This window comes from Podarcis liolepis, assembly GCF_965112155.1.
Source record: "Podarcis liolepis genome assembly, chromosome: 3".
NCBI classification, from domain to species: domain Eukaryota; kingdom Metazoa; phylum Chordata; class Lepidosauria; order Squamata; family Lacertidae; genus Podarcis; species Podarcis liolepis.
Window position 1 is genome coordinate 55,950,261 of NC_139557.1, and position 17,733 is coordinate 55,967,993.

The 17,733-nt window shown below is 41.7% G+C and overlaps 1 protein-coding gene across 1 annotated transcript in view; it reads left to right on the forward strand.

Annotated features, from left to right (window-relative positions):
• SLC35F1 (solute carrier family 35 member F1) overlaps nucleotides 1-17,733 on the forward strand; it is a 193,263-nt gene that overhangs the window by 148,110 nt on the left and 27,420 nt on the right. Inside the window, exon 3 of the mRNA XM_083497883.1 lies at nucleotides 5,426-5,553. Coding sequence (XP_083354009.1) covers nucleotides 5,426-5,553 — 128 coding nt within the window. The remainder of the gene's footprint in view (nucleotides 1-5,425; nucleotides 5,554-17,733) is intronic.

Genomic DNA, 17,733 nt, shown 5'->3' on the forward strand with positions numbered 1-17,733 from the left:
TTTTCATAGCATTAGAATAATAAGGGAACGCAGTGGATGTAGCCTACCTTGATTTCAGCAAGGCATTCGACAAGGTGCCCCATGATATTCTTGTAAAGAAGCTGGTAAAATGCGGTCTTGACTATGCTACCACTCAGTGGATTTGTAACTGGCTGACTGACTGACCGAACCCAAAGGGTGCTCATCAATGGTTCCTCTTCATCCTGGAGAAGAGTGACTAGGGGGGTGCCACAGGGTTCTGTCTTGGGCCCGGTCTTATTCAACATCTTTATCAACGACTTGGATGATGGACTCAAGGGCATCCTGATCAAATTTGCAGATGACACCAAACTGGGAGGGGTGGCTAACACCCCAGAGGACAGGATCACACTTCAAAACGACTTTGACAGATTAGAGAACTGGGCCAAAACAAACAAGATGAACTTTAACAGGGAGAAATGTAAAGTATTGCACTTGGGCAAAAAAAATGAAAGGCACAAATACAAGATGGGTGACACCTGGCTTGAGAGCAGTACATGTGAAAAGGATCTAGGAGTCTTGGTTGACCACAAACTTGACATGAGCCAACAGTGTGACGCGGCAGCTAAAAAAGCCAATGCAATTCTGGGCTGCATCAATAGGAGTATAGCATCTAGATCAAGGGAAGTAATAGTGCCACTGTATTCTGCTCTGGTCAGACCTCACCTGGAGTACTGTGTCCAGTTCTGGGCACCACAGTTCAAGAAGGACACTGACTAACTGGGACGTGTCCAGAGGAGGGCAACCAAAATGGTCAAAGGCCTGGAAACGATGCCTTATGAGGAACGGCTAAGGGAGCTGGGCATGTTTAGCCTGGAGAAGAGGAGGTTAAGGGGTGATATGATAGCCATGTTCAAATATATAAAAGGATGTCATATAGAGGAGGGAGAAAGGTTGTTTTCTGCTGCTCCAGAGAAGTGGACATGGAGCAATGGATCCAAACTACAAGAAAGAAGATTCCACCTAAACTTTAGGAAGAACTTCCTGACAGTAAGAGCTGTTCGGCAGTGGAATTTGCTGCCAAGGAGTGTGGTGGAGTCTCCTTCTTTGGAGGTCTTTAAGCAGAGGCTTGACAACCATATGTCAGGAGTGCTCTGATGGTGTTTCCTGCTTGGCAGGGGGTTGGACTCGATGGCCCTTGTGGTCTATTCCAACTCTATGATTCTATGATTCTATATGTCTTGGGCCACTGACACTGCAGTTTTCATAAAGTTCTATTCCTGGAGCTGTTGGCAGATGCTTATAAGTACTTATGTAATGAAATTGTGTTAGGGCTTGAGCATGGAGGGGAGAGAGGAGGTGATCACTTGGAGTATGGTATGTTAAGGCAAGGAGGGGAAGGATGTGAAGAGAGCTTCGATTGCCAACTGGAGTAGGTGGGGATTTGGACGGTTGACAGCTGGGTGAGAGGTTATCTGGGCGGGAGTGCATTTAGGAGATTAACTAATTGCATTCATCCCATAATTCATTTTTCAGTTAATTTAGTTTCCATTGTTCCTCAGATAAATACTCTCGCCTGTGGTTAGCCCTTACTTTTTCAGTGAAACCCATGATTAACAGATTTGAATACATGCTTTGATACCTGCACCTACGCAGCGCTGTTGGCACAATAAATCTGTTAACACTTGACTTTCTGCCATTATATCCAACAATGTACACTTATTTTAAGCCTGCTGAAGAGGAAGCTGTGATTGACAACAGTGATCTGAACAAGCTACCTGAACCTTTCACACCCACCCCACCCCCCACAAAAAGTCATATATTCATCTGTTTATGAGATATAATAGTTTTTAGTAAGTAACCTGGCACCTCCTGGTGTTTTTGACCGCACTTTCCAGCCACAGCCAGAATGGCAAAGGCTGCAAATCATCTCTTTCTCAGTTTTATGTGTTCCTGAATGCAAGACCAAGAACACAAATTCATGTACTGTGGCACCATATGCTAAGCTGGGAATTTTGAGGGCTTCTTTTCATTTTGCTTTATTTTTACCCACTTGTCAAAGCGCCATGAAAACTTTGAACTTCACAGTTCTAGAGGTTCTTGCAAACCTCTGCAGTGTTTGCCATTTTGAAAGTTATCTTCAACCTTATTTGTTCCCACCAGCCTACTTACACATCAAAACATTCATACCTCTCACTACATCTTTACAGACTGGAGGACATTTCTCAATCATTTCATTCATTTAGAGACACATCCTGGGCCCACTATTGTCCAACATCTTTATAAACAACTTAGATGAAGGTATTGAGGGGATACTCATCAAATTTTTAGATGATATGAAACTGAGAGGAGTAGTCAATTCCACAGAAGACAGAATTGGGATTCAAATTGACCTTAACAGATTGGAGAACTGGATCCAAACTCTCAAAATGAATTTCAATAGGGGCAAATGTCAGGTTCTACACTTAGGCAGGAAGAACTAGTTGCAGAAATATAAGCTGGGGGACACATGGCTTGCCAGTAGTACACATGAAAAGGATCTAGGGGTCTTAGTAGACCACAAGCTTAACATGAGTCAACAGTGTGATGCAGCAGCAAAAAAAGCTAATGCTATTCTAGTATCAACAGAAGTATAGTGTCTTGATCCAGGGAAGTAATAGTACCACTCTATTCTTCCTTGGTCAGACCACACCTGAAGTTCTGGACACTGCAATTTAAGAAGAATATTGACAAGCTGGAATGTGTGCAGAGGAGGACGGCCAAGTTGATAAAGGGTCTGGAAACCAAGCCTTATGAGGAACAGTTGAGGGAGGGTTGCCACATGGAAGATGGAGCAAGTGTGTTTACACCTGCTCCAGAGGGCAGGACCCGAAACAATGGCATCAAGTTACAAGAACGGAGATTCCGACTAAATATCAGGAAGAACTTTCCGGTAGTAAGAGCTGTCTGATGATGAAGCACACTCCCTTGAGATGTGGTGGACTCTTTCCTTGGAGGTTTTAAAGCAGAGGTTGGGTGGCCATCTGTCAAGTATGATCTTGTTGAAATTCCTGCATTGGAGGGCATTGGACGTGATAACCTTGGGGTCCTTCCAACTCTAAAATCTATGACTCTGAAATATATTTCAGTCTGACATTTGGAGTGACGTCAAAAAAAAAAAGTGAAGAAAGGAAGAATGTCACTAGCAGGAGTCCTTGTGCTGGCTTCTAGCAGAACAGTGCAGTTAAATTACACCCTATGTTTTCAACCCTTTTATGATACCGAATTTTAAAGTGACTACAAATACATACATTTTAATATTGCCCCTGCTTTTCATTATTCAGTTGGGATCTTAAAGTTAATAGTATGTTAGGGATGAAATATTACTCAGTTAATAAGCATGATCCAGCCACTTACAGAGTTTCATTGGAGGTTCCTTTGTTTAGTGTTGTTGGCGTTGTAAGCAACCTATGTACATCACCTGACTTAGATGCTGCTGCTTGTGACTGTGGTTGCTTTTATAGTAAAGGGATAATTTCTATCTTATAAAAAAGGCTAATTAGAAAGCAAGAATCAGCTTTGGGCAGGCTTTGAGAACTGCTCAAAGTCCCATGGCATTCTGTGACAACCCATATATGCCACTGGCTCTTGTACAATCCATTGAAATCATAACTACAAGCCTGCCTCAGTTGATTCACCATGGCCAATGTTCTAAGAGGCAATGTTTCATAGTATTGTTAATCTTCCCTAAGTATTCTCCACCCACACACTCACTTGAGCTTTTAAAATGAACCTGCCCATTTCCCTTGCTTTGTTTTTCAGTACTGCAACAGTACTGTAATTTGCCACTTTGGTATGGCAACTCTGGAGAGAATGTTTTTAAACTACCTTCAGGTTATGCATCACCTTTAATAGGCTAAATCCCCAAATGCTTCTGGGAAGTACAGTGCATCCCTTAATTATAATCAATAAGCAAATCCACGTGAAGGTTCCTTGCCTGTGAGCACTGTGAAGTCCTATGAATACTTTTTTGGAAGTAAACCTCATTGAAGGCAGTAAAACGGGTTGCCAAATTAACCATACCTAAGCAGAGTATGCCATGGATGCTTTAGTTGAGATTCCTGCATTGCGAGGGTTTGGACTAGATGACCACCAGGGTCTCTTCCAACTGTACAATTCTATGGTTCTATTATTCTTCTCAAATCTACAGAAAATGCCCAGGTGTATTGTATATTTCAAATATAGCAAGTTCTGCAAGAAAAGAATGCTTTTATTCTCATCACTCTTTTAGAGACTAAAGGTTAATGGAATTATATGACAATACAGCAAAACAGACTGGCTCATTCCAGTGCCTTTATTTTTTTATTTTTAAAGAAATATCAGTTGAATCATTTGGACAGATTAATCCGGACATAATATTTAATGTAACCATTGTTGCGGCTCCCACTGCTTCTTTTCTTCATTTTGGGAGGAGGAAACAGTGCCTGTTTTTAATTTTGCAATCTCAATGTAGTAAGTAGAACAGGACATAATTAGAATGCAACCTTTATACTTCTAATTGGAAACATTGTGATTCTATTAACTATTGAGAAGGCGGGTGATATTTGCTAATGAACAAATTGCCATTTGAATCACACAATTGGTTTAGGCAATCCAAGTTGTGAAAAGCCAGTGAAATATGCCCCAGCTTCCTTTTGGTGTTTGCATAATATTTCCACTAACATCTGCAAGGTTAGATGTTGTTCCAGTGCTGGAGAAGAGGAATTTCATCCTGAATGTTCAAGTTGGTTTAAGAATCTTCATCTGCAGCAATAGCATATTGTCCATACTGTAACCCTCATGAAATCCTGCTAGATCAGAGGAACAAGGAGGGAGCTTGATACCCAAACTCTGGCTGCATGTTCATTTTCTTTTGTATCAGACATAGTAATAATCCCTGGCCTAGCATTAAAACAATTTAACCTCTATAAACTGTAGATTTAATCAGTTGTCCTTGTTGTACTGGCAGTCTTCACAAAGTGGAAATCAGGGATTGTGTGATTGATAGGATTCCTCTGCAAGGACATTGAAGAACAATTTTGGCTTTGCACAAAATTGATTCTTGGAAGCCAAGTTACCAGTTATGCAAAAAGAAGGGAGGAAATCCACCTCATTGTGTGTGTGTGACCCTCCTGGGCGAGTCCAGTGTGTTTGACTTGATAATTGTACAGATGTTATCCTAGCCACAGGATTAACAGGAGGTGAAGGGGCAAATGAAAAGGCAACTGGGATGCTTTTTTTATTTATTTTTAGCTTAGCCTCAGTGGCTGTCAGTAAGGAATATTTAATTTACTTGTATGTAAATGAGCAGGAGCTTCTTCGACCTTCCCCGGTCATTAGTAATCCTATGTAGCACCTTCTGCAGCACTTTTGTATGAAACCCAGTGGATTATTGTCATGGCTATAAATCTAATTCTCCCCCCCTCCCTCTTTCCCTGTCCCAATGCAGGAGAAGAAAACTTACTGGCAATCTTGAAACGAAGATGGTGGAAGTACATGATCCTGGGGATAATAGATATAGAAGCAAATTACCTGGTAGTTAAAGCTTATCAGTATACCACTTTTACTAGTGTACAGGTAAGATCTCCAATCAATGCTACTTTGCTTGCATTCTCTTACGCTTCTTCTCAGGCTTCCTTCCACCCAGTCGGTCAACCTGTGGAAAGGAGCAAGGATGTGCCCACTAGACCTACTATGGCTCTGCTTAGGATCACCATTCCTGATCCTTCGCACATTGGGCAGAAATGGGCACTACATGCATGTGATGGGGAACATGGTTGTTCAAGAGGTCCTGACTGTGCATACTAGCTCTATGTATGTAAAACTGAAAGCACATTCTCACCTAGTCTGTAGTTGAAGACGGGACTGGCAACCCCACATAGAGATTGGAGGAGGGCCAGTAGCTGCAGTCATGCACCCCTCAACGCATTCATTGAACACATGGAAGGGAGCAAGAGATATCAGTTGTAGGTGGTAGTCCACTTCTACCCAAATCCATGTGAATTATGTTGTGTCAAGAGGCCTGAGACTCTTAGAAATAAGAACCTAGACTCAGACTGCGCTTATTAGTTGGTTTATTTTTGAGTTGCTTCCTTGCTTACAGTTGTATGCAGACTGGTGCTCTTCCATCCAGAATTTCTCCTTTTCCCTGCCTACTGCAAGTCCTGGGTTGGACTAGTCTATCCCTAGCCCAGAGCTGTCTGGTATGGATCAAGGAATTGATACTCCAAAAACCCTTACATATCATTCTGGAAAACAAAGCGATTGTGTACATGGCAGTCACTGGGAAGTCACATGGCAAGAAGTTGGGTGGGGATTCACTATCTTCCTACAAGCAAGAGAGGTAGTAGAGAACAGTCAGCTTAGCTAGATAGAAGAACTGCATAAACCTGCACAAGAGTTACGAGCTTTTTCATTTGATTCTTTCAGTTGTATCAGAGAATGCCTTCCCTTCTTTAAGAAGACCTTCAAATGCTGAAAGCCCACAGCTTCATCTCTAGCAGAAAGGTCACTGAAACTGCCCCTTTTGTCTTGTGTACTTAGCCAAGCCTGATTCACACAAGAACTGGGCCAATTGAGTTGCCACAGGAACCCTCTGAAACAGTTGTTTGTGTGGAGGAACTCCTTCAAAGGTGCATCAGATTTCATCCATGCCAGTATGGACTCTTGGGAGTGGTTGCAATCTGATGACCTGCAGGCAAAATGGCTTCTTAGGCAGGGCAGTGCCTACAGAATTGCATCAGAACTGACAACTGATGTTAGGTCACTGCGTCAGTGAACCTAGGCAGGGCCTTGCAGCAAAAGGAATATATAAATCTCTGGAATGTGTGGGAGAGCGATCAAGGTTTCGGCTTGGCTTTAGCGCAGAAACTGCCCCTGTCACCTTATATGATGACCTCAGTTAGGAGACAGACAAGGGCATTGTGCTCTCAGCTGCTTTCAATACCATCAACCACTGCAACCTCCTGGTGAGGCTATCCAAGTTGGGGGTGGGTGGCACTGCATTGCAGTGGTTCCAGTCCTAATTGTATGGTCATCTTCAGCAGGTGATGCTTGTGGAGTGTTTTTCGGCATAATGGGGCCTTCAGTGTGTGGGGGGGGGTCCTTCGGAGTTCAGGTTTATCACCATATTGTTTCATATCTATATGAAGCCACTGAATGGAGTCATCTGGAGTTTCAGAGTGTGTTGTCAGCAGTATGCTGATGACGCACAGCTCTATTTCTCATTTTACATCTGCATGTGTGGCAGTGAATGTGCTGAACTGGTGTCTTGTCTCCTAATGGACTGGATGACAGATAATCAACTGAAACCTAATCCAGATAACATACGGCACTGTTAGTGGGTAGTTCCCTAGGCCAGATGGATGGGAGAATGCCTGCTCCTGAGGGGGTTACATTCCTTCTTAAGGAGCAAGTGCATAGCTTGGGAGTGTTACTGGATCCATTACTACCACTTACGTCCTCGGTGGTATGGAGTGCCTTCTGTCAGCTTCAGCTGGTGGCCCAGTTATGTCCCTGAATGGACAGGGATAGCCTAACGTCTGTGGCCTATGGTCTGGTAACCTCTAGGTTAGTGCAATGCATTATTTGTGGGGCTGCCTCTAAAGACAGTTTGGAAGCTTCAGCTGGAACAAAATTTGAAACATTTGCTTGTGTGGGGACAACAATATATACCACCCAACAGAGAAAATGTCCCTGTTCGTGTGAACTGCCGTCAGTTAGTATGGCACCTGTGACTATGGATCTGTATTTAGCTGATGGCAATGCAATTTCAACAAATGAGAAATCTCATTTACAATACTTTAATGTTAAGTAGTCTATGAACCATTTCAGCAGATAATCTGCTTGCCGCGTTTATCCTTTTTCACATGAAGTGTTTGCTCCATGATGCAAAACCTTATATGCAAATGTACTAAGCTTGTGGTGCTTTCAAGAAAGAAATATTAGGCAGCTCTCTGCAAACACCTACACTTAATTATCAAAATACTCTTTAGTGGAATTTGATGCATTATCTTGTTTATAATTTAAAATAGTTCTAAGCCTATTTTGAAGATGTATTGCAAGATAGTACATTTCCTTTGGTAAGCTACCTTTATCAATGCCAGCTGGAAGTCTTCTGCTTGTAGATCTTTCCTGGAGGAAGCATAAAAATTAAGAGCGGCTTTTGTCTAGGAAATACTTCCCACATGACATTTTTGATTATGCATTTAGGGTGTACCTTAAACTGTGAATTTGACAGACACATATATCATACATTTATACTTAGATTATACTTAAATAAACGTAGATAAATCTCTGCAAAATGGACCTAACTTCCATAGTTTTATACCAATTGATAGTCTGCACACAATGCCTCCATGATTCCCCTCTTTTGTCTTAAAACAGAAAATTCACCAAACTGCCCACCCCTGCCTCCAATTTGTTTGGTATGTTTTGACACTCCACTCAGAAAACAGTTGCAACCAAATTTTGTGATGCTTGGCTTTTGAAGCAACATCCTACAGTACAAAGGTGAAATACATCTTCATTGCCTCTGGCTCTCTGCCACTGGCATGCGGCCCCTAGAAGGTTTCCCAGAAGGGAATGCAGCTCTCAAGCTGAAAGAAGTTTCCCACCTCAGTGAAGAGGAGGCCTAGGTAACTTAGGACACCCTGAAAGTCCTGTGAAATCTCAAATTTCAGGAACAATTGACCAGTCCAGTAGTCTGTTTGGGACTGGAAAACATCATGTGCTACTTATTGGCACAAGACACCTGCCTAAGCAATGCATGCTTGGAATGACTCCTGGATATTTATTAGAACAAAATGAAAAAAAATCTAAATTAGAGTATCTTGCTGAATTAACCTGCATTGCATATGGACAGAATGTCCTCTATTATTTAATTAGTGTATACCCTCTACACTCATTTTCTTGTCTGCATAAAAACCTTGCTGCTGTTTTGGAGGTCCCTGTTTGATATTATTTAACAAATTTATCCCGGCAGTTGGTGTGTCCCCTGTGTAGGTCCACACAAAGTTCAATAAATGTTTGAGCAAGAAGTCTTAAGTGCATGCAGAATTCTTGCTTCTCAGTTGCACAGATGAGGCTCACCCCGCACCCTCCACAATAAATCAAATGCTGGATTTCTTTTGGTTATCTGTCAGTTAAGCCTTCCTGCAGATGAAATATTTTCCGGGCTTTCAGTTCCTGGTACTGCATTGAGAAGGTGCCAGCATTCTACTTCATTTGATGTTATAGGTTTTCTCTTAAAAATGTCATGCATTATACATCGACTTTTCTAGCTGGGTTTTCTTTCCCATTGTGCTAGAATAGCATTATGGCCCACGTTCTGCCATTGGCACTTGTAATAAGCAGTGATTTAGTCTCTGAATTGATTTTTGAAGGACAGCTTTTGCAGAGAGAAGGTGCAGGATTTTTTCTGCTCCAAGTGATGACTTGAAATGGCCTCGCAATGCAAGCCTAGTCTCTGGACAAGCCTCAGTAATTAATTCCTTTACATATTTATATGCTCCATGCAGCTACTTGCAGGAACAAAATGTTAACATATGTTTGGGCATTTTTTTCTACTCTACTACCAAATATGTCAGCACAGTTTTGGCTTATCAGCCTTTAAAATGCCATACATGCACTTCGCATTCTAATGCCGGCCAGATCTCTATCTCTGTGTGTAGGTAGGGTGGGTGGGGGTGGGTGGGGGTGGGTGTACATGTATGTGTACATGATTTATATCCTGCTTTTCCTCAAGGGAGTTCAAGACAGCGTAACCAGTCTGTCCCAATTTTTACCTCGCATCAACCCAGGGCTTTTTTTCAACTGGAACTCAGTTCCGGCACCTCTCAGGTGGGCGCCATTGCCATTCTAAGAGAACGAGGCAGGTGTTCATGGTGAGTTCCGCCACCTCTTTTTCTAGAAAAATAGCACTGGTTTGGACTGAAGGTTTATCTCTGCAGTCTAGTCTAAACTGGAGATCCGCTTTGTTGATTTTGTCTTGTCACCAGTTGAAAGAAATGTGATGGTTTTCTTCTCTCCCCTGCAATGTATAGAAGTAAAACAGGCTTTTGTTTTTAATAACACAGCAGCTGAAGTCCAGCATACGGACTTATTTTTATGTTGCTCTAGAGAAAGGTAGTTAGTTGCATCAACCCTGTGAGGTAGGTTAGGCAGAGAGAGAGAGAGAGAGAGAGAGAGAGAGAGAGAGAGAGAGAGAATGAGAATGACTGGCTCAAAGCCACTATTTACAAATCCAAATGTGAATCTATAAATACTTCTGAGTGAGTACAAATTACATAGATGAGTGCCCACATTATTAGCCCACTTGTATGGACTGGCAGTCTCCATGGTGTGATCTCACATATCTGTCATCTGTATGTGAAGTAAGTGACCACATGGGTGGAGCTAGTCACATGGCTCATTCCCAGGTCACTGAGACCCTTCTCCATGGCCAGGTCCCTCCTGAGTGAGGATAGGTTAAAACAAACAAACATCTGAATGATCTGCTTGGCATGTTTGTTTTATGTTGTCCTTGCAGCTCTAAAACTGTTTCATGTGATTTCAGGGCAAGAATGCAAAGTCTATCACTCCAACCGTGTGAAAATCTAAAGAGCCATATTTATTTATTTGATGTCACTTGCTTCCCATAAGTATCTCGGAAGAGATTTCACAGTTAAAAGGTGAACAATAAAAAGAATTCCATATGTAAAACCAATTCTATATATAACAACAATATACACTTATACACAAAAGCAGGCCGGGATTGGATGTTATGAGTAGTTACAGGAATATGTGATTTCAGTCGTACCTAATGCAAATATGATTATCTGCTTGCTACTATGTCTATTGACAAAATAATTCTTTCAGCATAGCTTAAATTGCAATTCAGATGGCTCATCGGCTTTCTATTTCATGGTGGGTCAGGCTATTGTGCATCCATCCCATGCTCTGTAATTGTGAAATGTCTGAACAATGAAGATTACAGCATCCCTAGTGATAACATTTGCATCAGACAACAACCAATACGCAGGTACTAACATGTTATTGAGTAGTTCTTTCTCTGCATTCTTTCCCCACATTCCCTCTTTGGCAAAAACATATTGGCACCTTCACTCATTATTTCTGAAATCGGAAATATGAGCATATGCCTGTCGATGAAGTTTGTGTGTGATAATGTCGTCGACAAAAAGCAAAGCAATATGTTTGCCACTTAGAAGAGAAAAATAAATATGACTGATGCAGTGCTCCCTTCTTCCATAGCACTTGCCATTTTCACAGTGGGAGTTCTTATGTATTTATGCATTTATTTATATCTGATAGGACTCAGTCTCGCAGAGTGAGGATGATCGCTCGTGGATGCATTTAGAAAAAAAATGTTGCAGACCATTTTGGATATTCTTGGCCTCCGAAGGTGTAATTTCAAACAAGAGCTCAGATTGGAAGCTGTTGTGGGTTTCTGAGCCCTGTTTTGTAGTGAATGCCTGGAGTCAGAGAGAGAATAGACAGTTCCGAGATCTGTCACATTAGACAAGAAGACCAGAGGGGAAATTGCCAATTAGAAGAGGTGAGGGTAGCATGGATGATAAATCCCTCTCCGGACGAAATCTTAATCCTTCTTGCAACTGCTGCTACTGTACCTCAGGGCCAGTCACTGACAAGTGGCAGCTGTGGGGGGCCAGGGGGGCAAGAGCTTCACACAGTTTGCTTGCGGCCAGCGCTAATGAGCTGCCCAAATGTGGCGACAGAAGATAGTAATTGGAGTGGGGGCAAATCAATGGCAGAGAAGCAGCTCAGCTGTTTCTTGTTTAATTCCAGCTGGAGTTTGCTGACCAGCACTTTGCTTTGATAGTGGAAGAAACCAGCTCATTCCCCACAGTGTGTCCTATTGATCCCAAAGCTGCTTCCCCCACCCACAAAAGGATGCCAATGTATGAATGCATGCACCTTGCATTTTGCAGTATACATTTATTAGATTTCTGTTCCACCTTTCCTCCAAGGAACTCAAATTCCCACACTCCCCATTTTATTGTCCTTTCACTATGTGTGCTGAAGTGTGTCTCTCCCCATGCTTTCTGTGTGCTTTCCTTTCTCCCTACTGTTCCACCCAGGCCCTGTATGTATTTGTCTGCTCCCTTTCTTCAGTGCTGCGTGCGTAAAGGGAAAAAATTGTAATTTGATAATTAATGGGGCTGTTGTTTGTAACATCCTTGCACAGATGCAGTGGTTGAATTTTGCTAAACCCAGTGATCCCTGGCTGTAAACTAGAGCTGTCCTCTTCTAGGATGGCCTTTGACTGCTGTGAATGATTAGTTCCCTAACAACCACAATGCACAAGTGTTGCTGGTTTGACTTTTCCTGTAGGCTGTGGTTGGGACCACCCACTTTTACCACGTGCAGTTCTGTTCTGAATGCATTTGTAGTAGTTCCAGCCTTCTGTTTGTATCTCACTTGTAGTTTGCCTTGTGTGAGAAATCAGGTCCTGCCTCCAGAGCCTATCCAGTAATGCACCTCCTTTTGTGTGTGAGAGGGCATATAAAATAATCTGAGGCAATGCTGGAAACAATCTTGGTCATGGACATATGTTTTATGAATTGCTTTGAACCAGGGAGCCAAAGGCACTTAAGACTCTGCGTACATTCTGCTGAGCTTATGGAGCCTAAAGGATGAGACGGTGGCGAGACATTTTACTAGGAATGGGTTGATTGCATCCAGTTTCAGTCTCGCTTGCACTCAGTCATAGATCTGTTCCATGCCATCCTGTGGCATCACATTGCTTCCCATTCCATCCTGTTGTTTGCCATTCCTTTCCTGTTCCATCCCATTGTATTATTATTATTAATTTGTGTTATTATTGTATGCATTTTTCTTTGCTGTTTCTGTAAAACACAAACTCTGATGCATTCACCAGTGAAATTTGTATTTCATATGCATCTTTTACTACATATACTGTATATCTCTATATCTATATCTATCTATAGATATCTATAGATATATCTGTATATATATATCTCAATATATATATATACAGTGGCACCTTGGGCTAAGTACTTAATTCATTCTGGAGGTCCATTCTTAACCTGAAACTGTTTTTTAACCTGAGGTACCACTTTAGCTAATGGGGCCTCCCGCTACTGCTGTGCCACCGCCGCGCAATTTCTGTTCTCATCCTGAAGCAAAGTTCTTAACCCGAGGTATTATTTCTGGGTTAGCGGAGTCTGTAACCTGAAGCATATGTAACCTGAAGCGTATGTAACCTGAAGCGTATGTAACCCGAGGTACCACTGTATATATAGATATAGATATAATTTTGTACAGTGAAAATGCATTGCAAAATCTGAAGAAGTGCATAATCCAGTTGGGTGCTGCATTCCCGTACACAGGCAAGTTCAAGAGCATCAGATCTGGTTGGCCTGCTGTGGAAAGGAGACCTTACAAATTCCTACTTTATTGCCCCCATCCCTACCTTGTCTGACAAAGAGGTAGCACTGTCCATAGAGATGAGTTAGGAAACCATTTCAGTTCACATTCAAATTTGCACTTCCCCACCAAATAGGGAAACCCAAAACAGAGCCATCCTTCAAAATTCACACTTATCCAAATTTTGTGATGCAGTTATCCAGTGTCTATAAAATTGCATTTACTAAGCGGAAAGTAGGCATAAAAATCAATATATTTGTGAAACAAACCTACAAAACTACAATGCATAAGAAGAAATTGTTTGCAAAAATGTGCAATACACAATTTTGTATGCAAAACTGCATACAAAAATGTGTTAATTTATACTGCAAATTGCCCTGTGATCCTCAGTAGGGCAGCATATACATTTGATAAAATAAATAAATTGCAGACTGATGCAGAAATGTGGAGAACTGAATATAAGATGGGGGACGAGGATGAGAAACTTGAGGGAACCGAAATTGACAGATTTGCCCATCCCTGTCAGAGGCTTTAAGATGCTGACTGCACTGACCCCTTGTGGTGGGGAGGAAGATGGCAGTATAAATAATTAAAACAAGTGTAGGTGGGTCTTCTAGAAACTCATAGGGGGAGAGTGCAGAGAGGAAGGTGTTATTTTGCTCCACATGCTCTCTGTCCCCTTTCTCTGCCTTTACCCCTCATCGTAGCAGTGTATTCTGGGCTTGCAGGATGAATCATACAGCCATCTTAATCAACTGTTTCCCACTCTCCATGTCTGCATGGCAAATGGTATTACCGTATGATAGTAATAATAAATAAAAGAATAGCAGGGCTCTGCAGTTCTGCTCTATATGACAAGTGGTCCATCAGTGTCCGTCAGATGGGATTAAACCTCAGCCTTCTGCCCAGTCATGGAGCTGGGGAGAAGGCGGGGTAATTTTTTTGTTTGTGCTGCACTTGGGATGTGCTCAGAGTAGATAAGACCCCTGTCCTTCAGAGGAGTGAGAAACAATGTCCAAGCAATCACAAACCTTTGGCAGTGGCTTATGACAGCCAAAATTTCTGGATTTTTATTTATAACATTGTAACAATTAGGGTCACTTTCTCTCACCTTTCTTGTGGGGTTAGGACAGGCATAGAGACACACCCTTTGTAAATTCAATAACTGACTGGCGCCCCAATCCATGTTAATAATCCTAAGTCTGAATATGTGGGATCTAGCATTTACTTACAGGGAAGGGACACGCATTTTAGCAGACTCCCTTTATTCCCATATTAAAATTCCAAGTTGGAAAACCACTTAATCAACTCCAGAGTTCAAATCCAAGCCTTTTCTTAATGTTTCAAGATAAAGCAGCGTGAGAGAAGGCAGAATTGCATCAAACGGAAAATGAACAGTCGTTTCCAAGTAGTTCTAGATGGATATTAGCCCTCTTCAGTGTGGTGTAGTGGTTAAGAGTGATAGACTCGTAATCTGGGGAACCGGGTTCGCGTCTCCGCGCCTCCACATGCAGCTGCTGGGTGACCTTGGGCCAGTCACACTTCTTTGAAGTCTCTCATCCCCACTCACCTCACAGAGTGTTTGTTGTGGGGGAGGAAGGGAAAGGAGAATGTTAGCCACTTTGAGACTCCTTAGGGAAGTGATAAAGCGGGATATCAAATCCAAACTCTTCTTCTTCTTCAGACATTCAGACAATATGTTGCGAGATGGGGCTCTAGAGCAAGCATGCTAGCTCCACTCCCCGTTGTCATTCTTGTCACCTCCCCAAGTTGGAGGGTGGCTGTCAGAAGTGGGCAGCCTCCTGTGCTCAAGCAGATGTGCCTTTAAGATTTCCCAGCTTTCTAAAACGTGAACAGAGCCTCAGTGAGTACAGGGTAATAAATGGTTGCTCTCCCATATCTGGAGAATGATGGGAATGATGATGAGGGTTGAGCCAGCACCCTCATTCTTGCATCCGTCCCTGCATGTTTACTGAACTCTGCGTCAGACCACCTGAAGAAGGCTACTGTCTGTAAAGAACATTCAGTAACTTAACAGGCAGATTATATTTAGCTGATGTTCATCCAGGATGAGACTCGGCTTGAAGGAGAGCAGTAGCAATTTCCCAAGCAAATGAAGATAAAGGCATGCTCAAACTCTTAATTTTTATACTGCGTTCCAAGGACCAACAATGGGTATGGGGAGGAAGTGATCAGCTGGGAAACATTATGGGGTGTATCAGGATGACAATACTTATCATGTCTCAGGGAAGTGGCTTTGTGAAATGTGAAGCTGAGAAGATAATCTCTTTTTAGTATAGTGGTACCTCGGGTTACAGACGCTTTAGGTTACAGACTCCGCTAACCCAGAAATAGTACCTTGGGTTAAGAACTTTGCTTCAGGATGAGAACAGAAATCGTGTGGCAGCAGTGGGAGGCACCATTAGCTAAAGTGGTACCTCATGTTAAGAACAGTTTCAGGTTAAGAGCGGACCTCCAGAACTAATTAAGTTCTTAACCAGAGGTACCACTGTATTTCGGGGAGAAAGATGTTTGGGACATGCCTTCCTCACTCTTCTGTGATAAGTAGGGAGCTTCTGGGTAAAGATGGTTTTTTTTTAAAGGGACAGAAGTGTTGAGGGTTTTGGTGTTCATCACAAGTGTTGTCAGTGGACACAGCCCAGGAAACTTTCCTTCCCTCCTATTTCCCCAAACTGTCAGAAGCTGAAATCTAAAGGTCCTGATAGCATTGATTTGCTTTTGGGTGGGCAATGAGACACCTGTCCCCCGCCCCCTGTCCCCATCTCAATGCTCATTATAGGACTATTATGCATAGAAGCTAGATATGTGCCTTCCTCCCTCCCTCCCCAGTCTGTTTCTTACACTTAATAGCTGATCTGCACAAAGGAAAAGGTCACTTGCATGGGGTTACAATGGTCAGCCAGATTGCTGTATAACAGCTTGGCTCTGTTAAGTAACCAGACATGAACACTATTAATAAGATAAAAAGCAGCCACAAGGCCTTTAGAATAGCTTTATACGCAGCATTATGCACAGACCTAATCAATACAATAGCAGCTCTATTGCTTTAAATGAGCTGTTTCTTAATGGCTAGACAGAACAGCCATTCCACTATGTAAAACAATCATATCACCCTTGTTTTAATCGTATTAAATTTAGCTATTGAAGAGGAGGACTATATTAGGCAGGACAGGCAGTGACATATGGTGGAAAGAGCTTAATATAATTTGCCTGTTCTCTTTCTCCATAATGGTTAATTGAAAAGCAAATAGACCTGACCAGCCTTTTATTTTTGCATAGCTAGGGTGCGTTCCACATCTTACTGACATTAATGGGGAAATATTCCATTATTTTTCATGGTTACAGATTGCACTTTTTTATATATATAAAAGTATTTCTTTGCAAAAAAAATGCATTAAAAGAGGTGAACAAATGAACAAGTATTTCTTGCTACCCCTGGAGAGAATAAATAGAAAAACAATGTTTCCATAAATGTTTGGAAATGTGTGTTGAATTATGTTAATGGACATGTTGTGTCTTACACCCTGCAGTTAAGTTACACATTAAAAAACCCCAGCAGTATTTAATGTAAAATTATATTTTGAAAAATCAACTCTAGGGTATTTGCAAGTAGTTTGGTATTGCCTCTGTATGTTAGATTTATACCCTAATATTTTGTGGTGGGGAGGTTATTAGGAAAGAATCCAAGGCTGTTATTTACTGGAGCAAACATATAAAGTAGGAGTACCAGAGTGCCCACCTCTATGGTACCCACAAACGGTCTTTGTAAATGTCAGTAAATGTTAAATATTTGATACAAATAATTCTGTAAGATGTTTATATGGAGTATCCCCTCTCTCTCACACACAGCCGAAGACAAAACTTCTATGCTATACCACGAGGTTACATAAGATCATTATATTTTTCTTCTCTTCAGTTCACATGTAATAATGCAGTGTTTTTCATGCAGCGTTTATACACTTCTCTTGTTTATATCTCTTGGGGCTCTGGGATGAGAAGCTGGACGTTTCTTTTAAATATGAAATTGCCGTACATCTAAACTGAAAACATGATTTCCCACGTAATGTGACCGTTCCAGAAAAATGACAGTTTGCTTATTGTGCTTTATATGCTCGGTTTTGTAACTTTAAAGGCTTAAAAAAAAAACCCAAGATGTACAGATGTAAGATAGTTCCTACGCCATGCCTATTAGTAGCTTCTGTTAACTTTTTCCTCATATGTTAAGAAATGCGCTGTGAGGGACGCTTGAGGCTATTTTTGTTTGTTATTTTTCCACAGAGTAGCCTAAGTGTGCCTTTTTAAATCAATGCTCTTATTTTAGATGCAGAA